This window comes from Eretmochelys imbricata, chromosome 3 (genome assembly GCF_965152235.1).
Source record: "Eretmochelys imbricata isolate rEreImb1 chromosome 3, rEreImb1.hap1, whole genome shotgun sequence".
NCBI classification, from domain to species: Eukaryota; Metazoa; Chordata; order Testudines; family Cheloniidae; genus Eretmochelys; species Eretmochelys imbricata.
Window position 1 is genome coordinate 100,666,408 of NC_135574.1, and position 22,233 is coordinate 100,688,640.

Below are 22,233 nucleotides of genomic sequence, written 5' to 3' on the forward strand. Positions count from 1 at the left end.
CCACCTTAAGTGACTTCAAAGCAATAGATTCAATTTTAAGACTGTAATTAGTTTTTATTTATTATTAACATCCTGTGTTTGTTTTTCTTTAGTAGTCACTGTGGTGTGCGTATACACACTGCACAAATGAAGCTGAAAGCCACAGCCATGACCTGTTATTTCTACTAGCTTCCTTTGACCTGTCATTTACTGCAGGGCTGTGTGTATAAAACTAAAGATTTCTGACCACAGCCCAGAAGTGAAACATTATCCACTCTACCAGTCCAGCTCCCACAGTATCCTTTATTTTTCTCCTTCAGTAGTGAAAATCTATGTCTGTTTTCTTGTGAGAACTGTCATGAGGGAGTGTTACTGGGCTGCTGAAAGGGTAGATGTTTATGTACAGTATGAGTTTACAGTTCCTTTCTGCTGTTCAGATTATATTGTGGTTGGTGATAATTTAACCAGAGGAGCTACATTTCCCCTTTGTACAAAACAGCTATACATACTGTTATCAGGAGTACTGCAGATTTGTACTACCTCTTTTAAAAATAACATTTTTTCCCTTTTGCAGGCATGGAAACAGCTAGCTGTAGTAAAACAGCATATCTGAGCACATATATGGAGAATGTTCAAGATATCACAATAATTCCTGGCCCTGCAGCTCGCTTAAGACCCCAAAACGTTCCAGATGAGTATTTCTCTTGTATGTAGTTGCTAATTTGTGTTACTTGATTATCTATTTCTAAACTTTTTAAAATTAAGTGAGGATTAATATGTACAGAATATACTGATATTCCTCAGATTCGGTACAAATTTACAGAGAAATGAACCATAAGGGTTGGGGAAACTGTTATGACCTAAAAGCATAAATCTTCTGTTCTTAAAGGCATTTAAAAACATGGTTCACTTACATGTGTAGCTGGGGCCCTTAATCTCTATATGGTTTAGCCAAACACAGGTTATTGGATTCAATGCAGGGGTAACTAGGAGAAATTTAATGACCTGTGATATACAGGAAGTCAAACTAGGTAACTTAGTCCCTTCTGGCCTTAAGCTCTATGAAGGAAGGTTGCTGGATTAAATTTATTTTGTTTATTTTGGTGGGATTTTTCCTTGGAAGTTTATTAGAAACATGTTTATAAACACTGTACGAAGATTAAGTTATATCAAGAAAGCTCCAAGTTATTAGACTAGCACAACAGTTACTGCTTCTTATGTGCACATTGCAATAAAATCTGGAATGTCAGATTCTAGTTGGCAACATCCATTTCTGTCAACACCATTTAAACTATAAATATCTGAACATTACAAGTAAATAACCAAAGTGACTGGAGAGAAGAAAATGTGAAGGGAAACCTCTCCTAAAAAGGCTAGTTAAAAAGTATAGCTTGAAGATTTTCTTACTGATTTTGTTTTTACTATTGGCTGCTTGGTTTTCATGCAGGAAAAACAAGTTGATTACATTTAGAAATTTATTTTTAACCTAGATGACTGCTTTATATGGTATTGAATCAGCATTCCATAGTTGGACGCCTTTTATTTTGCATCTTTTTGTTTAAACTTTAGGTGACTAATTTTTACATCTGACTCTTCCAGTTGATTACCAGCATGTTACCAGACAACTTACAGTAAGTGTATTCTTTAATGTCGCTCATGCTTCTTGATTCATTTTGACATTTATTATTTTACAGCAGCAGTATGCTAGGTTCCTTACATAACATATAAAAAGAGAAGGATGCTGCCCCAAACAGGTTACTACCCAAGTCTAGATATGACACAATGACAGGTAGAGAAACAACAGGGAGAAAAGTGGACAAGGGTTATAGTAATAAGGGTTATAAGAAATAGCCAGCGGGATTTGTCAAGAACAACTCATGCCAAACCTACCTAATTTCCTTCTTTGATGGGGGTCTAATGGGTAGGGAGAAAAGAGTAGCCATGATGTGTCTTGATTTCAGTAAGGCTTTTGATACAGTCCCACCAGACATTCTCATAAGCAAACTAGGGAAATGTGGTCTAGATTAAATTACAATAAGGTGTGTGCACAACTGGTTGAAAAACTGTACTCAAAGAGAAGCAGTGGTTTGCTATGAAAGTGGGAGGGCATATCTAGTGGGATGCCACAGAGGTCAGTCTTAAGTCCAGTACTACTCAATAATCAATATTTTCACTAATGACTTGGAAAATGGAGTGGAGAGTATTCTTATAAAATTAGTGGATGACACCAAGCTGGGAAGGGTCACAAGCAAATTGGAGGGTAGGATTAGACTTCAGAATGACCTTGACAAATTAGAGAATTGAAATCAACAAGATTAAATTCATTAAAGACAAGTGCGAAGTATTACACTTGAAGAAAAAATCAAATGCACAACTACAAAATAGGGAATAACTGGCTAGGTGGTAGTACTGCTGAAAAGGATTTGGGGGTTATAATAGTCAACAATGTTATGCGGTTGAGGAAAAAGGAAAATATGATTCTGAGATGCATTAACAGTAATGGTGTATGTAAGACATGGGATGTAATGATCCTGCTCTACTCAGCAATGGTGAGGCCTCAGCTGGGGTACTGTGTCTAATTCTTGGTGCCACACTTCAGGAAAGATGTGGACAAATTGAAGATATTCCAGAGGAGAGCAACAAACATGATAAAAAGGTTTCAAAAACCTGACCTATGAGGAAGGTTAAAAAAACTGGGCATGTCTAGTCTTGAGAAAAGAAAACTGAAGGGGGACCTGGTAACAGTCTTCAAATATGTTAAGGGCCCCTCTAAAGAGGATGCTGATCCATTGTTCTCCATGTCCACTGAAGGTAGGACAAGAAGTAATGGGCTTAATCTGCAGCAAAAGGTGATTTTTGGGTAGATATTAGGGAAAGGTTTCTAAATATAAGGATAGTTAGGGACTGGAATAAGCTTCCAAGGGAGGTTGTGAAACCCTGGAGGCTTTTAAGAACAGGTTGGAGAAACATCTGTCAGGGATGATCTAGGTTTACTTGGGTCTGCCTCAGTGGAGGGGGGCGAAGTTTATGACCCTTTGAATTCCCTTCCAGCTCTACATTTCTATGATTGTGACCTCTGTGACTCACTTTTGGCTGATACATGACTTAAGTTTTGTTTGTCGGTCATTAGACTTTTCTATTTTTAACTCCTCTCTCAGCTGACATTGCATGATACTCACTGTCCAGATCACCCCATGCAGAAACCTCCTTATTGGCCTCATCAGGATTTTCTAGCCCCTTCTGTTCCCACCTCTGACTCCAAGCATGGTCGGAAATGGTGTCAGCGGGCTCTGGTAGCTATTATTGTTGTAGTTTGTAGGATAGGACCCCCTAAGTGGCTCAGTCTGGTGTTCCAGGAGCTGGCAAACTCCAAGTGGGGATTACATAAAGGAAAAGGGGATGTTGGTGGGTGAGAATATTAAATATCCATGGGTGACCAATATATTAAAACCTTTGTATGTGTATGATTTTCCATAATAGAGTGTTGCAGCATTCTCAAACTGGACAATGCAACAACACTAGACTTTGACATCCTGTTCATGTGATGTCTCTTACCTAAGAGAGACCTCAATTAATAAAGGTCTTAATACGGCCAATGTTCTCAAGTCCAATGTGGTCAGAAGCTCATCAGAAAAAGGAGCAAAAAATTAGATAATTAAAAAAAATTAGTTGACTGCATCCCTTAAATATAAGCGTTAAAATACAGATTGACCGATTCTCAAATGTAAGTAACTGATATTTATGCACCATCCAATAGGTCTTTGAGGGTGATGGAAAGACTCCCATTGACTTTAACAGGAGTTGAACAAGACCCTTTGTCGTTAAAGCACTATTAAGCACTTAGTTTCTGATGTTCATAAGAATTTATGCATGATGGTCATGACTAGTTTTTTCACACATTATTAAATGTATATCTTAATTTAAAAATTTCAGTGCATAGACCCAGATCAGCATTTCAAAGCATTTATGAAAGAGTTCTTACCCAAGCGTTTTCACTACGTCAGCAACGACCGAATTGAACAAGTTCATTTTTATTTAGACCCCCAGTGGCAACTCGCTCGGTAAGTTACCATTCATCAGTACTTGATTGTACAGTAAAGAGTTTCTTGACTTGTTTTAATTTTTCTCCTCCAAAGCAAAAGAACAAGTGAATGGTTCTAGATTGACAGCCATTGGAGACTGAGGTCTCCGTTTATCCAAGGAATAGTTGTAGCACAAAGTAAGCTTTTTCGTACACTGCCCTTGTCCCTGACTTTGTGGGATCACCTTAGTCTATATGAATTTCTCCTTGCTAAATATGCCTGAGGTGTTGGTGGGTTTTGTGATGTGGCACTGGTCAATTAAGACCCTATTTCTGGAAAGCACTTAAGTACCTGCTTAATTCCCAAAGCATGTGCTTAAAGTTAAGCGTATAAGTGCTTTGCTGAATCAGTGTCCACCTGTGAACTGCAGTGAATCAACTCACTTCTCACAAGCTATTGAATGATCCTGTTGTACTTCTAGCAGCCCAGGCAGAAACTTTGCTGGGGACCGAGAGGTGAAATTTCCTGAGCCATCCCCCATTATGTCTTGTTTTTCTTATTTCACTGTCAGAAATTGCATTGTTTCTTCTGACCTATACATTTATCATTGCCAGAATAGTAGTGTATATTGTGTAGTGGTAATAAGGGTTTAATTTAGGAGTGGGACAGTGGTCCATATATAGCAAGTTGACATTTGATGAGAGAACCTGTCTGGTGTATGTTTTACGACTTTTTTAAAATAAACAAGGAAATGTAAAGCTAACTAATTTTACTAAATTCCCTAAAACACTAAACAGTAAAATAATTGAACTGAGGTTACAATGGAGATCACAGGAATTAATCAAGGAATTAACAATAGTATACATTGGAATCAATAAATCAACAAGAATATAGATTGAGATAAACAACCGATCAAATTATTGCATGAACACAATCAGAATCAAATCATGAAACCAACACTTACCCATGACACTTACTTCTCTGTTGCTGCTGGCAGCAAAAACTGCCTTCAGAGCTGGGCACCTGGCCAGCAGCAGTTGCCACTTTCTGGCCACCCACTTCTGAAGGCAGCGCAGCCGCCAGCAGCCGCACAGAAGTAAGCCCGGGCAGAGTGCTAGGATGCCTGAGAACAGCCGCTGGCATGTGTCCCCGCCCACCAGGGAATGCTTCCCAGGACAGGTGGAGGATCTGGGGCTCCCCACAGTGGCCTGGACTGACCTGCTACAGCCACGCTCCTGGGCACAACCCCTTGCAGTCACTGCTCCCAGAAGACTCTGCCGGCCCCAGAGGCAGGTCCCCCCACATAGGCTGCGAGCATCGAAGCGTGGTGGGGAGCTGAGGAGCAGCTGCAGCCCCAGGGTCCTGAGCAGCAGCAGGAGTAGAGGGGGGAGCTCCGTGGCTGCCCACACCATGGCACCAGCCAGTGCAGCAGCCACCCCACGCTGCCCGGCTCTGGCTTCCAGCCTCTGACGGGGTCAGGGCCTCGGGGGAAGAGGCAGGGCTGGCACTTAACTGAGGAGGAGCAGGGGGCAAGACTAAGGAGGGGGTGGGGCCTCATGGCAAGGGAGGGCACAGCCACCCCCCATCTTCTGTGTAGCCCACCTCAGCCCACCCACTGGGAAGAGGCTGGTGCTGCCCATGACTTGCAGAGATTATAACTGGAGATGGCAGCCTCTATTCTTCAAAATTTAAAGGCCCCTGGGGTATAGATTTCACTTTAGTTAATGTCCCCTTTTATATGCAGACAAACAAAGCTACTGAATATATTTTTACATAAATACATTTTGTAAAGTAAGTATTATTGGTTACATACCCTGTGACTTCTTTTAAATAGGAAACCATCTGAAGTCAAATATTGCAGTGGTGGATTCCATGGCTCAGACAATCGCTTCATGAGCATGCAGGTAAGATTCAGAAGATGGTAATGCTTATGATAGCTTAATTCACCTTATTCACAGGTTGCAAAGGATGATTTTCATGCATATGTTTGTTTAATCCAGGACACATCCTGTGACGGGGTATACCAGGGCCCCCTGCTGCAGGCCATGCTATACCCTGCCCCAGGAAGCAGTGAGGTGGGAGAAAAAGAGAAGCAAAGATGGGTGGTTTTTGCCTGCTTAGAGAGGCCTCAATGGAGCAGCCATCTTGGAAGCCATAGCCAATCTCAGCCCAGCAGACTGAGAGAAAAGGATCTATAGGGCCTTAGCGGGTCAGTTCCTGGCTGGGATGAGAGGAGTGAAGAAGGGGGATGGAGCTAGAGAACCTGTGGATGTTGGCCCTGAGATAAGGATGGAGATAAAGGGCCTGGTAGGAAGAGGCCCGGGGAAGTAGCAACTATGGATTAGAGTAAATAGTACAGTATGTGGTTGCAGTTTATAGGGTCCCTGGGTTGGAACCCAGAATTCCCCTACTAGCCATAGGTGAAGTGTTATAAACCCCAAGAAGGGGACAGGTCTTATTTGGGAGCCCAAATAAAGGGCCCAGAGCTAGGACTGATGACTCTAGCAAGGGCAAATATGCTATATAGTTATTGGACTCTTTGAACCCCATCTGGGGTATTATTTGAACTTTGTGTCTTGGCTGGAAGGCCAAGTTGCTGAAGACTCATCAAGGTCAGCTGGTAGCTTAGAGTAGTCAGGAAGGCATTAAACTTATAACAAAAGGGGAGGGTAAAACGATGAAAGATATGAGCACTCAGCACAAAATCAAGATGCTGAGAATAAAATTAATCAAGGATAAAGTTTGCAGATGACACACATATTAGGGGAACGGTAAATAATGAAGAGGACAGGTCACTAATATAGAGCAATCTGGTTTACTTGGTGTAAACTTGGCACAAGCAAACAATATACATTTTAATACAGCTAGGTACAAAGAATGTAGACCATTCTCAGATGATAGGGGCTCGATTCTGGGAGCAGTGACTCTGAAAAAGATTTGGGGATCGTAGCAGATAATCAGTTGAACATGAGCTCCTGATGTTGTGGCCAAAAGAGCTAATGCAATTCTTGAATGTATAACCAGGTCTCTTGAATAGAAATAGAGAGGTTATTTTACATCAGTGTTTGGCACTGATGTGACCACTGCTGAGGTACTGTGTCCAGTTCTGGTGCCTACAGTTCAAGAAGGATGTTGATGATAAATTGGAGAGGGTTCAGAGAATGATTAGAGGATTAGAAAACATGTCCTATAGTGAAGAGAAGAGAAGGTTAATGGGTGACTTCATTAGTTTATAAGTATGGGAAAGAAATATTTAATAATTAAAATATTTATTTGTAACTGGAAGCTAGACAAATTCAGATGGAAAACAAGGTATAAATATGTAATGGTGAAAGTAATTAACCACTGGAACATTGTGTCAGGGTTTGTGATGAATTCTCCATCACAGACAATTTTTAAATTAAGATTGGCTATTTTTCTAAAAGCTATGCTCTAGGAATTACTTGAGGAAGTTCTATGGCCAGTGTTATACAGGAGGTCAGACTAGATGATCACAATTGTCCCTTCTGCCTTGGAATGTATGAATATTTCTGTTCATTTCTGTGCTCCTTCTATAGAGCTGGAGTTAGTAAATACAATGGAAATTTGACTCTTACTACAGAAACCTGTACATGCCTTCAACAATTATGTATTGTTGAGATCAAACAGTCTTAAAAGTCATAGTTAAACACATGTAATTGACTTTACCCCATATTTGTATTATTCACGTAATCTAGCCAGTTAGCCTTTCCAACCCTCCCTTCCCCCAAGAGGAAGGATTGTTTTATGGTTAATTCAAAGGGACTGAAAGCTACACCTGGGGTCTTTTCTCAGCTCTGCCGCCAAGCTTGTGTGACCTTGAGAAAGTGACTGAAACTGAGATTGTGATCATTGTTTGCAAAGAGCTTTTAGATCTTGCCAAGGAAGGTGATATAGAAGGGAAACAGTATTATATCGCTTCTGGAAAGATGGGTGTGATCTACTGGGTGTGCAGTTTTCATCCAGAAAGGGAAAACCAATGAGTGCCTCAGACTAAAGGCTTGCAAATAAGCTGTTCAGATGACGTATGCCAGTCATGTTGGGACAACCGTTATACTAAGTTCCTTTTAAGTGATTTTATTTAAGTAAGCATATGGAAGCTGAAATAATTTGCTCAAAAGGAAGGAAGAGAGCAGGGACTTTCATACATCACAAGGTTTACATTTGCTGAAGATAACTTTTAAAGCCAGCTGTGAATCAAACTCAGATTTGCTCAGACTTGTCCACCTCTCCCATCTTCTGGAAATGCTTCTTCTACCTCTTCAGATTTCTTCCATGATTAGCCCTGTGTTGTCATGTGAAAATATATATCTATCTTTAAAAAAAAAAAGAAATCTGCAGCTAGTTCAGTGTATATGTATATGTTTATCGTCAAAGATGTGGTGATAAACTGAAACCACTTTTATCCATTTACATTTTAATGTAATAATATGTGTACTTTTTTACTGTAATATTCCTTAAAGACAAAAGTAAATTGGAGTTTTGTTTAAACTGTAGGCTCTCTTTATTGGCTTTGGACCCGGATTCAAGTTCAAGACTCAAGTTGACCCATTTGAAAATATTGAAATCTATAATTTGATATGTGGTAAGAATAAGCAATCTTTTTTTTTTTTTTTTTTAACCTCATAAGCCTGTGAAAACCTTTTGGGCATAAAAATAAAAATCTTAATAAACACGTGTTTAAATCTCTGATGAAGCTTCTCTCTTAGAGCCTAATGCATTTCATAAATTTGAAGCCATGTTTATTCCTGAGAAAAATCACACCCCTAGAGTAAAAGATTAATATGATCTCTCTGATTGGAACAATTTGACTTTTGACATAAAAGAATTAAACTAATCTGTCCTGCCCCTGCCAAAAAGTAGCCTGTCTAGATTACTTGATTTATGTGTTTCCTGCTTTCCTTGCGTGCCTGTGTGCTCACTGACAGCACATCCTCATACAATTTATTCAGGACCCTTGTTACTTTATTTCCTGTAACGTTACCATTTATTGCAACAGCAACAGCAACCTAAGATCTCTTTCTGAAAACTGAATGCCTCGTTGGCTCCTTTGCTCTCCCCTCATATTATGTTGTCTCTTCTTCCCTTTTACTTTTCTCTGTTCTTGGTTTTCTTAGCTCACCACTGTCTTCCATTGTCTGTCTATAATCCTCCACATCTCTCTCTCCACCTGCTAGTTCCCTCTGTGTCCCCGGGGGTCTCCACCTGTTTTTCCACCCTCTGAAGCACAGTTGTCAACTTTCATGCAGTAAATAAGCACCCCAACTTTCACAATAAGCCAAAAATCAAGCTAATCCCATTTCAAAATAAGGCCAAAACAGGCCAATCCCTAAGAACCGCATCACTCTGTGACTAGATCCCCTTGGCATGCAGTCTGGGACTGGGGTGGGCCTGCTGTGCACCCCCAACTCTCTGCCCCCTTTGCCCCTCCTTGCCAGGAGTTGATCCCCCCCCCCCCCCAAAAAAAAAAAAAGCAACAAGCTACAAGCCAAAATCTAGCCAACAAGCAACTCACAAGCCAATTAAGCCAAAAACAAGCCCAATTTCTTCATTTCTCCCCCCCCCCCCCCACACACACACGGATTTGGCTTGTCTGCTCTAAAGCCTCCCCTGGAAACTCCTCCTTCCCCTTTTTTCACTGGAATTCACCCTTGCACTAGGTCCTCCTCAAGGGAGATTCTATTACCAAAGGCCTTGATCCACAAAAACACATAAGCCTGTGAATAGGCATACTGAAGTCAGTGGGAAAGCTCTAGTGCCTAAATGTTTTAGTGGATCAGGGCCATCAGCAGGAAGCAGTGCCCCTTTTTCTCTTATTTGTACATACATTGTTGCATCCTTCTGGGACTGTTGCTACTGTCATTGATGAAGAATATAGTAGATTAGTCACCAGTTAATCTCCACAGGCAAGCTTCTCCCTTGAGCTATCACTTCTTATGGGGAGAAGCAAGAGTGGAGATCTGTATTGGCAGCTCAGAGGAGCCAGTTCAGCTGTAGGCCCTAGTGCCTTCAACAGGTACCCATGCCAGCATCTCAACTTTCAGAAGATAACAATTGATCAGGAGTTCCCCCAAAACTGTGTGCTCAACTTTGTGCACCAATTATTAGAGTTCTAGCCACTATTTCAGATTTGGAAGCTACAAGTTCAACTCCCACAAGGTACAAGTGTGTGTTTGTTTTTTTGCATAGGGGGGTGTTGTCCCTTCCCTCTCCACTATCAGGAGGCAGGTGGATGAGAAATGGTGTCTCCCTCCTTCACTACAAGTGACAGTCACAAGTGGTAGCTGGCTGTGAAAGCAGCTACATTAATCTGCCACCTGACTTAGTTTGACTGTAAGGAATACTAAAACAGAAACAGGCAATGCTGCAGTCATGGCACCCACATGAGTATAGTCACAGCCAAACTGCCATGTATTTTTTTCAATCCCCCTTAATGTTCAGTTTGAACTGTTTGTAGATTTGCTTGGTATAACACCAGCCTACAACAATGGAACTCATGGAAGCCTAAACCACCTTTTAAAGAATCCTGTTTATGTTCCAAGACATCCAGAGGAAGAAAGTCATCCTTCTGTTTATCCACTCCTGAAAACCACCTCTTCATTGGACATTGGTTGCTCATGTGATTTGGCAGTAAGTAATTCAGATGGATAAAACTGCTGAGACAAAATAATTTGTTTTGTAATTGTGTCTGAAACTGCATACTCCTGAGTGTGATCACGACATTCATAATTTTGCCATCTATAGGCCTGATAGAGTGCCCATTGACATCAAAGGAAAGATTTCTGTTGATTTTAATGAGCAATAGGTATAGAGGGCCTGATCTATCTTTTCGCGTAGGACCAAATGCTGCCATTGGAAGGCAAGGTTTGACAGAGAAGCATTGAACTCTTGCCTTCTTGACTTTATCATATGGGAATTTTCCTCCCGTGGACTATAGTTGTACATAAAATTGAAGACTTTATTTTCTTAATTTTAAACCTTGATCATGCACGCTGTCGATGGGCAGCCCTCCAGTTGACTTCACTGGGAGTGCCTGTGTGGAAGGCTTGTGGAACAGAGGGCTTGAATTTGTTAACAAAGCGTTTTGTATTTTATTGTTGAGAACTGTTGGCAGGGAAATGTGCTCTATATAACAAATAGTAGCATCCCTGTGTTTTGTTTTATAGGGCTTGCCCATAAGAGATTTTCAGCAACAGTTAAATCACACTACATCAGAAGGTAAGCATTTTATTTTATAGGAGCAAATGGTGTTTTTGTTTTGTTTCAAATAAATTAAAAAGGTTTTACTTTAAAAACAGTTTGACCAATACCTAGATGTATCCTGAGTCCTACTCAAGTACATGGGCTGAACAAAGAATCTCATCTTTTACTGGTATTCACCTGAACTATTCATCTTTACAAATAGATCCCTCTGTCTTGTAAACTGCCATTCTTTAAAATTCTATTACTATGCAGTATATTTTTATAGAAATGTAGTCTGTGTTTGGGCCCATTACCTCATGGTTGCTCTGTTAAATACAGAACTGATACGGCATATATGCCATCTATTTCTTGATTATCTAGATATACTTGAATTCTCCTATAGTAGCTTTTGAATTTTACAACATCGGATACATAAGAATTTAACGAGGAAAAATTAGCTAGGAAAACCCCGCAAATGTTAATGGCTTGAAGCCTGCATATATGATGAAACATAGAAGATCTTTACTTTAGACAGTCTAGAGTATTAGTCATAAGAATAAAATAGGTTTATTTACATGGTTAACAGTATATCTGCATCACTGTGATTTGTAATAGAATGTATTCTGTTATGACCACACTGAAGCTGTTCTTTTCCTCTTAAATGAGCCCTTGACCAATAGCCAGTGACTAAGTCATCATAACTAAAATCTAACTAATGGTCATGTGAACTGTATCTGCTGGCATTAATAATATAAAAAATGGATTCAGGTTGATTAGAATGTCAGAAAGATCAATAAGTTGGTATGGACCTTCTTCTGTGTTTGTATACAAGACAGAGGTGACATCACCATCTCTCATGAAAATAAATTCTGTACCCATGAGGAACTCCCATTAATATCTGTAAGGTTATGTCCCCATTGAAGGCAGGATTAGACATTTTTTGTCCACTCATGAATAACCTGATGCTTTTGGCAGGTATGTGTAGACTGATGTGGTGTAGGCAGTGGGATAAGAGTTTTTCATTAGTCTACTCAACAATAACGGCAGATACTTTAAAAACATACCCCAGAACCTCTTAAAATTCTTGCTTTCTGTACTTTGTAGCACTCAATGCAGATGATCAATAAAATGAGATCCACTTATAACTTTTTAGGCCTGATCCTGGGAATTTTGCTTGAGTTCCCAATTCAGCAAGATACTGAGTGGGTAGTCCCATTGAAGTTAGTGGGACTACTGACTTGCTTAAAGTTAAGCACATACTTAAGTACCTTGCTGAATCAGGGCCTAAGTAAAGACTGTAGGATCAGGCCCAGAATTCCAATTAACTCACTTTTGTAAAGATGTAAGTCTAAGAGCCTGGTCCTGCACCCACTGATGTTAATGTCATTGTCTTCAGTGGAAGCAGGACCGTTCTGCACATTTAACAGTTTAGATAACAATACTCCAGTAATTCAGATCTTGATATTAAAATTTATAGTGACTACACTTACCAAATACAGTAGAACTTCAGAGTTACGAACACCAGAATTACAAACTGACAGGTCAACCTCTCATTTGGAATCAGAAGTACACAGAGCAGAGACCAAAAAGAAGGCAAATACAGTATAGTATTATGTTAAATGTAAACTACTAAAAAAATAAAGGGAAAGTTTAAAAAAATAATTAACAAGGTAAGGAAACCTTTTCTGTGCTTGTTTCATTTAAATTAAGATTATTAAAAGCAGCATTTTTCTTCTGCATACTAAAGGTTCAAGGCTGTATTAAGTCAATGTTCAGTTGTAAACTTTTAAAAGAACAACCATAATGTTTTGTTCTGAGTTACGAACATTTCAGAGTTGCAAATAACCTCCAATCCCGAGGTGTTCATAACTCTGGGATTCTACGGCACAAGTGAAAGGAGTCACTACAGATTTAAAAAGAAAAACCAGTGACTATCCTGTAATACTTTTGGGGGGGAAAGCAAATAGATAAATCCCTTCTGGATTCTAAAGAAAAGAATAGTTCATAGCCACACAGGGAAAGGAGCCACACACAATTACAGAGGTGCAAAAACATTGAAATGTTCCCTGTCCTGAATTATTCTGCATTGTATGGAGAAATTAGGCACACTTTTTATTAGAGTGACTGTAATTACACTGTCGTGTAGTTTCATTCCAATAGTGTAATTATATTGTAATGGCATTTTTTTTTTCCTGCTTTCTCGGGTCAGTTGGTAGAAAAAGGGTGTAAGGCACAGTCTCTGGCTATGACAGTAATTCATTGTGGAACTAAGTACACACCCTCATGAAGGACTAACCAACATTTCACTAAGTCATTGATTAATTAAAGGACTTCAAAGAAATACATTGAAATCAAAGTCAATTATATGACTTACTATTTAGTTGCATTGCTTCAGTAAAACTGAAGCCTGTCCCAAACCTATCAACTAGTCATGGTCTCTCCCTAAGCACTAAGAGTGGTGGGTTCCAGAAGAAACACTTGAACTGAAACACCCACCCAGATTTTTGGGAAATTTAGAACCATCTCTAATTTTAAATGATTACTCTGTACTGGCAAAATGCATTACTTCCTCTTTGAGTTTAATTCTACTATATATTTAAATATCTGATACTAGTTATTTACCAATCTGTTGCATGATCATGGAGGTGCTCTGCAGGCTAGTACCTTTCTCTTACTCTTGTCTTAATCATAATTTTCTGTGTCGTAGTTGGAAATTGTGGCAAATTCTTGCCATCACAAGAAATACGAGGGTGCACTGCAGAAAATCTCAACAAATATGCAAAGTGTATAGAACTTGTAATAAACCCTGTTTCTGCTCTAGTAAAGAAGATTGAGAAATACAGTTTGCCTTATGGGAGGCCCAGGGTTCTACAGAAGAGAAGCACATATTACCTCCTTTACCATCACCAGTATGTGAATGGATACAGCCAGGATCTCAATATGACTTTGTGGAGTGCCTACACTGTTAGCAAATACGTAAGTATTTGCTGGCTTCTGTAATGCTTTGTTCTTCCTACTGTTACCCTTTTTGGTCAGAGGTTGTTTTTTTTTGTTTGTTTTTTTGTTTTTTGTAAACTAGAATTTCAGGGCTGGAAGCAGCTCTGCTTTTGAATATTTGTTGCCCCAAAATTCACATAATAGCTGCCCATAGCATCTGTCCCATGAAAACACCCACAGGAGAGGGAATGTAGGGAGGAAAACATACAATGGATGGATTGTGGCTCCTCTTCCTTCCCTGAAGTGAGCTCCAGTTCTGCCTCCAGAAACCAGCAGATCCCCAGGAGCTGTGGCAATCTCCAGTAGGCAAAAGCCATTGGTGGAGAGGCCCTGTGAATCCACTCTGGCTTTGAGTCTCTGGATAGGCACACTCCTTTGCAGTCTGGGTCCATAGCCTCCATGGTAGTGGCTGCATCTGGAACCCCCACGTTAAGAATGGTTTCATAGTACGAGGGGGCCCTTTTCTAAAGGGCATCCTATGTAGTTTCTTGTGTGGCTAGTGTATGATGAGAAACCAGGCAGGTCCTTGACCTGTGCCTTCCCTTTCTCAAGGCAGGAAGCCCATCTATGTAGTCTGAGGAAGGGAGAAATGGAGGTGAAGTGAAGGCTGACAACCAGTGTTCACTATTCATACATGAACATGTTTTCCATGCAGAACAGGGGAGGTCTACTTGGGAATCTTGTGGTTGCAACTAGCCCAGGCTTTTCAGAATTGTCCATTTTTGTTTCTGAGAATATTTAAAAATCAAAAATACCCACCTTCTTTCCTGTATGCCACCTGGTAAATGGATAGATTCATATTCATAGACTAAAAGGCTAGAAGGGGCCATTAGATCACCTAGTCTGACCTCCACTATAAAACAGGCCATTAAATTTCACCCCGTTACCTCTATATTGAGCCCAATAACCTATGTTTGACTTGAGATACTGACAGTAACTGATGACAAGAACCAAATCCAATTCTTAAATATTGGAAGAGGCTAACAATAACTTGTTGCCAAATACACTGATCCCCGATGTCACCTTCTAAATACTCATCACTGAAATTATAATAAATATTCACATGATTCCAGGGCAAGTATCTTTAAAGTAAAATAGAGTGAAACACACATGATGGTATAGAAAATAAATATTCCTATGAAATAAAGTATTCTTAGAGTGGCCTTAGATTAAAAACACTTTAGAATCAGCAGAGAATGTTATTCAGTCTGATTACTTGGCGAAATTGCAGGATTTTCAATAAATGTGTTTTTTGTTTGGTTGTTTTTTAAATAATGCATCATACAAAACTATACGTAAGAATAAGCTACAGGCAAACAAATACTTCACAAAAAATAAAATCCAGGACTGCTAAATCACTTCACCACCACAACACCTCCCGAAGGCTCTCAGGCACCTCTAACTTCCACATCTAGGTTTTCTTTTTGATAAAGGAATTTCTTCCCATAGCACATGGAATGCCTAAGTTCGGTTGTTTTATTTGTAAGATACTCATGAAGCAATTTTTGCCACATCAAAATAAGCATGCAAGAACATTTAATCTTCTGAAACTTAGTCTCCTCACACAACTAAGAGCAATTGCAGATAATTTTTTAGGGTTTTGTAGTGAACCATAATGGTGACTCAGCTGTTTGTACAGCAAATTATTATTCTGTTTGTGTTCAATAGGATAACTGGACTGCCTCTGTGGAAAACGTGTCCAGCTGTTTACATGTGGACATTCGTATCCCTTCTAGTTCTAGCAAGACTTGTTCATTTTACAAAAGTCACCATCAGCTGAACTACGGATTCCTTTTCCCTCCAAGTAAATTCACTGTCTTCTTCACACAACTTGTCTGAGTTCTGTCATCCCTTTCTTTTGTTCATGCAATAGTGGAAGGGGGCACCCTTTGTAATAAAACGATCCAGGGAATTAACTGAAGGCATCAGGTTGCTACTCCTAAACCATTTGCAGTGTAGTCCATTTCAATCTGCAATTTATGCTAACATGCAAGACATAGGAATCTCCAAACTTTACTTTGGTGGTTGGCAGGATGCCCAAGATGTTCTTACTCCTTCTGTCACCAAAGACAATTCAGGGTGTCTTGAATAAAGCAAAGGAGGAAAATCACTTGCAAAAATTTTACAGCTAGACCAATACTGGGTGAAATCATGGCTCCACTGAAGTCAATGGAATTTTGCCATTGACTTTAGTGAGGCCAGGATTTCACCAGCTGTGAAAAGTGTAACTGGCTAGGCCTGCCCTCTTAGTTACAGTGTATTGGTTCACTAGATGGAAAAACCTTGCGTCAGAACATTCTTCATCCCTTTAAACAACAGCATGGAATTATTTCCACCATCCCTCTGGAGGTTTGCGAGGTAGTCAAGTTTCTAACATGGCACCTCACACAGGAAGGGGGGAAAGAGTTTATGAACTCTGAATCAAGTCTTGTGAACTGGGAAAATATAAGTACCTCAAATTTCAACCTTTCTTCCTAAGTGGTTGTTACTATTTCAAAAAACCCATATGTTTTGTGGACAAGAATGCTCATGTCAAATACTGGGGTATAACGTTCAGTGGGAAACTTCCTTCAATCAACTAGGATGGAACTCATTTTATAGCTAAAATACAGTATTATCCCACATCAGGTCTTCAGTAAAATAATTAATTGTTTGCACTTAAATATTTTGGGCCTGATTCTCTAACACTTTGTGTAGCTATTTATACCTGTGCAAAGTGAATGTGAAACACTGCTATTCTGCTCCAGTAGCATTTTACCCCTACTTTGCACAGATGTAAATGGCTACACAAGGTGCTGGGCAGTGGAGAATCAGTTATTATTGGTATTATTTGGTATTATTTCTTTTTGATTATTTGAGCATTCACACTAAGTTTTGGGTGTTAGGGCAGAACCTTCTAGGGTTAGATAGCGCTGGGCCCTTCTACTTTTTTTCATCTATTCTGCAGGCAGAATGAGTTGGTAGCAGTCCCTAAAACTCATGCAGTGATCCAGAGGTGACCAGTGAAATCTAAAAGTGTGCACAGATTTTAATATTTTCAGGAATGTGTCCACTTTATATTTGACAACTGCACTTACTGGAGCTGCTGCCTAGATTGCTTTATTCTCTATGCACCTGATCTAACACCCATTTAAAAGAATGAACAGACCTCCCCATTGACTTCAGTGAGAGCAGAGTCAGGCCCCAAGTGCATTTACTCTTTTGAAACAGGTCAGACCCACTGTAACGTTTTTAAGTTGATCTATTTAACCTCCATGTAGCTGGCATCTCATGGCTTTCCAAGTGACCCTACAAAGTAATGAATCATCATTCATTTCTTTTAGATCTAAGAAAAGACACAAAGAGTTCCTATGAAGCACTATTTAACAGCAACATTGTGCCAATGTATCATGAGTTTAAAGGTAATTATGTGCATCTATTTACATGCAAAAACATTGCTGATTTGCTTGTTTTCAAATCATTGCAAAAGTTCCCTGGCTCAGCTGCCTCTGTAAATTAAGTCCCAGCCAAGATAATTGGTAACAATTGGGCCAGACTGAACTCCTTGCTTACATAGACAAGGAGTTACTCATTGGAATAGTTTCACGAAAGTCAGTGGAATTGCTCATGTGAATAACTGCTCACCACAACGATTTTGGGGTTCCCAGTCTCTGGTCCTATGTAAACAAAGGCCCAGAACTCATTTCTTAATTTGACATTTTACAATGTTTTGTTGCTTATTTTTCCTCCTGTCTGAATTTCACCTGCGTGTATTTTGGGCCGAGTTTCTTTAATGGACGCAGATGCAGTTAAATAATCAACACCAGTTCCCAGTTTAGGAGTGCTTTCTAGGCTCAAAGATGGTCTTGTAGCTGAGTTTCTTATCTGGTATCTGGTCTGCTGTAGTAATAAGGGCAACAATCTCACATCTAGCAGAGAAGGGATGTGCAAGCTAGACATGCATGAGTGCATGTAGGACACAGGGATTGAGTTGGTATCTGAGAAACTAGATACAGAACTACTCCCCCTGCTAAGCCGGTCTGCATCAGCCTAATACAGTTATATTTCACATGGGGAACATAAGGTGGCTCACTCTTAACTGGGACATCAGTCTCTCAGAGGCATGAGGAGAACCTTGGAGACTAACAATAAACATCTTTCTTCTATCTTCATCATAGCTGTCTGTATACTGATAAATACACGGTGCAATTATTTTCAAAAATTCTCCCCCGACATAACATTTTCCACTACCATATTGTATTCCAGTGTTATGGAACTATTTCTATGATGTCCTGCTGCCAAAATACACTCTGGCAAGAAATGGTGTCAATGTAGTCAGTGGCCCTGTGTTCGATTATGACTCCAATGGGCTGTACGATACTCCAGAAAAAGTGAAGAGGTGGGAATTTTCTCCTTTCTAATGCTGATTTTTTTCTTTCCTTTTTTTAATCATTTCATAATAACTATGACACTTGTTGCCAAAAAAAATGATCTCCCAAGAGGGGCTCCTGGCAGGATACATCAGCTAATGTGTAGCCAGTCACGTAGCTTTAAAGTGATGTGTTTGGAGCCCAACAAAAGAGAAGGTAAAAAGAAAAAAACACCCCAGAAGTATGGAATCACAAACCCTGTACGTTAGGTCCACCTGGGAACTGTGGCAGCTGTAAGAATGGGGTTATACCTAAAACTCCATGAGGCTGCTTCCAGTACTGGAGGAAACAGGAGCAATGGAAGGAGCCCATTGTCCTTGGTAGTCTGATTCCTTCCTGATTCAGAGTAACGGGCTAAGTTCTATTGATAGACTTCTCTGTAAAGATTTGCTATTTTCTTATAGTTGGCAAGATTGGTTCAAAACAACAGATGAGCTGGGCGTTCCTTTAAGTGAGCCAGAGCTCTGAACTCTGCCAGTAATCTACTTTAGATTCTCGCCTATTTTTATGATGAATCATGGTTTTCCCTTTTTGAGACCATCACTAGACCTACTCTTCAGACCATCAAGCCAGCCAAACTCTGCTTGTGTGACAGCAATCTAGAATGCTCCTCAAAGCTCAAAGTATTCTAATGGCATATTCTAGTGCTAAGCTTCTGAAGGTTTCTCTTGGGCCAAGGAGGTTAATAAAACCGTTTGCTAAAGTACACCAGGTGTCATTGTGCCATGTGTCCTTTGCGCTACTTTAATTTGATAGTTTTAGAGGAAGTAGATCTAAAACGCCACCTCTTTGCATTTCAGATTAACCCGTGACCCAGAAGTTCTGGTTCCAACTCACTACTTCATTGTGCTGACAAGTTGTAAAAATATTTCCCAGACCCCCTTGCAGTGTGAAGGGGCTTTAGATGCCTTATCTTTCATTGTACCTCACAGGCCAGACAACAGTGAAAGCTGTGCAGTAAGTAACCTTTGTTCAGCTCCATGTATATATCTGAAGCCAGGCCTGGCTCGCACTGCAGACAGAGCAGTGGGGAATTAGTTAATGGCTATAAAGTCTTTTGAAGTATTTTATCATGGTGTCCTAGAGTGAGATTAAACAATTTAATTTACATAGAAGTGTGGTATATCCATTTACGTGTGAAAGTAGCTATGTTGTGTGCTTTGCTCTTTTGAACTGTAAAGAGTGGTTGGGTTAGAGCTGGTGGGTTTGAAACACAATAAAGTGAGAGAATCATCATGACACTTAAACAGAGACTGCTATAGTATCAACACCAAATCACAATAGTTGACACACAAATCCATTGCTGTTGACATGATTACCTCCCCTGCCACTGGATTCCACATTTTTATAACTAAATAGGTTAAAATCAGTTGCATTTTGAGTTTACAGGATCACTTTGCTAAATTAATATTGCCTTTTATATAAGACAGCCAACTTTAACTTTTATTTTTAATATTTGATAACGGGCTCTTCAGTCTGGCTGAGAAAGGTATAACATGATCCAATGGCTGAAAGTTGAAGCTAGACAAATACAGACTGGAAATAAGGCATACATTTTTAACTAGTGGATTCTCTATGATTGACAATTTTTAAATCAAGATTGGATGTTCTTCTAAAAGATCTGCTCTAGGAATTATTTTGGGGAAGTCCTATGGCCTTAGTTATTCAGGAGGTCAGACCAGATGATCACAATGGTCCCTTCTGGCCTTGGAATCTATGAAATTGTGAAAACAAGATCAGGTGCTATGTTTAGTTATATTTGTAAATGCTTAATATCCACTGATCTCTTCAACTTCTTGGTTATGTTTTGTGAAAATTTGTTGCCTTAACTTCTACAAAACAGCTTTCCACTAGCATATTGTATGTGTAAACCTTGAAACAGAATTCTTCAGAATATCCCTAATTTTTCTCTCGTTTCTCTACCCCAACAGAGACACAAACATGACTTTTTGTGGGTTGAAGAGCGAATGAGGTTTCATACAGCCCGGGTCAGAGATGTAGAACTTCTCACTGGACTCAGCTTCTACCAAGACAGAAAACAGCCAGTATCTGATATTTTACAGTTAAAAACATATTTACCAACTTTTCCCATGGAGTGAAATTTGTCTATTTCACAAATAATTTTGTAAATACACTATTTTATCTACAGGAAAAAAGTCTTTAAATGAGCTGGAACACTTACTGAGAGCATTTTACCATACTGAGAATTGGAAAGAATCTGCCACATTTGTATCTCAGGGATATTTGATGGACTAAGTATAACACAGGAAGACAGCTTCTGTTGGTCTTACTCCCACTTGAATGCGGTAGAATTGTGTCTGTTATTAAAGCTGATCTGCTGGCATTTGAACTTTATATACAGAAACACTGAGGAGAAAATGAATGGAACCTTCTAAACCTTTTTAATTACATTGGAGTGGAGGAAGTTTATAAGGGAGGGATAATTATCAATATTTTGATCAAAAATAGAGATAATTGGCAAGTATGTAAACGTCCTGGAAAGCCATTAAAATCCTGATTAATGGAACATACACAATGGTTCCTTTTAATTCTGGCTTCTTGGGGGGTGGAGGCAGTGAAATAGTGAGTGAATTAGACATTCACTTCTAGTGAATTAGATTTTGAGCATTGTGCTATTAAAATATCATGCAATATGCCGCATAAAGCTATATTGCATGGGTAATGGCATCCACCCCCAAATGGGTCATCAGTAGGGGAAGAGCATAAGACTTTCAGCACCATGGCACAGGCCTCTAGCTAAAACAATATCTTTTATAACTGGTTGCAGTAGTAGGTTATTATCCTGTAGTGGACCAGGAAACTAAAGAGAAATGTGCATGTTACACATGTGTTCTGTGACTATGTGTACATGCATAATAAGAAATTAAATAATATCTTAGGACAATTTTGGAGAATTATCTCACTCCAGATGAACTTAGATTTGATTAATACATTTTGCTTTCTTAAAGGTTCAAGGTGGTTTTTCGATTTGGTGGAATGAATTTGTCCTTTTGAAGAACTGACGTTTTTGCGGGGGGAAATACCATTGCTCAGAAGACGATTGCTTTCATTTTCATTAATAATGAAAGATGATCTTCCCCCACACTAACATGCAAGGCTGATTTTTTTTTTTTTTCCTGAACCCCTTTTCAGCATGGCATAGCTATGTTTAGCTTAGAAATGTAGGGGGGCTTGAGCCAAAGCCCATTGAAGTCAATGAAAGCTTTTCCAGTGACTTCAGTAGAACTGGATCAGGCCCCTAAACTGTTTCTCCTTTCACTGTGTGTATTTTCTTGATCTCTTCTGTCACAAGCATAACATTCTCTTAAAGTAGTTTCACTGTGTGAAGTGCAAGTGTGTTGCAGCAACATTGCATCATGACCATGATAGTATTATTTAGTGTAACATCAACTTCGACAAATAAAAAGCATAGGCTGTTGCAGTTTGTTTCCTTTTTTTATGCCAGATACCCTGGGCAGTCAAATAGAAACTCCAATATATGGATCTACTCCTTGACAGGGTCAGATTACAGCAGAGTCTGAGTCCATTTAAAAAAGTGGTATCTAGCCTTTATGGGGCATAGCCACACTAGGATAAAATATACCTTATATCCTAGTATGGACAAT

The 22,233-nt window shown here is 39.5% G+C and overlaps 1 protein-coding gene across 4 annotated transcripts in view; it reads left to right on the forward strand.

Moving 5' to 3' along the window:
* ENPP1 (ectonucleotide pyrophosphatase/phosphodiesterase 1) overlaps positions 1-21,134 on the forward strand; it is a 71,010-nt gene extending 49,876 nt beyond the window's left edge. Inside the window, exons 13-25 of one of the 4 annotated variants that reach the window (XM_077813051.1) lie at positions 554-685; positions 1,579-1,610; positions 3,913-4,040; positions 5,836-5,905; positions 8,517-8,604; positions 10,477-10,649; positions 11,186-11,237; positions 14,023-14,177; positions 15,867-16,002; positions 17,522-17,599; positions 18,444-18,576; positions 19,408-19,564; positions 20,539-21,134. In XM_077813051.1, coding sequence (XP_077669177.1) covers positions 554-685; positions 1,579-1,610; positions 3,913-4,040; positions 5,836-5,905; positions 8,517-8,604; positions 10,477-10,649; positions 11,186-11,237; positions 14,023-14,177; positions 15,867-16,002; positions 17,522-17,599; positions 18,444-18,576; positions 19,408-19,564; positions 20,539-20,706 — 1,502 coding nt within the window. In that variant the 3' untranslated portion in view covers positions 20,707-21,134. Of the gene's footprint in view, positions 1-553; positions 686-1,578; positions 1,611-3,912; positions 4,041-5,835; positions 5,906-8,516; positions 8,605-10,476; positions 10,650-11,185; positions 11,238-14,022; positions 14,178-15,866; positions 16,003-17,521; positions 17,600-18,443; positions 18,577-19,407; positions 19,565-20,538 lie in introns of those variants that run through there. The other 3 variants (XM_077813053.1, XR_013345635.1, XR_013345634.1) reach the window with 3 other exon arrangements.
* Positions 21,135-22,233: the final 1,099 nt, after the last annotated feature.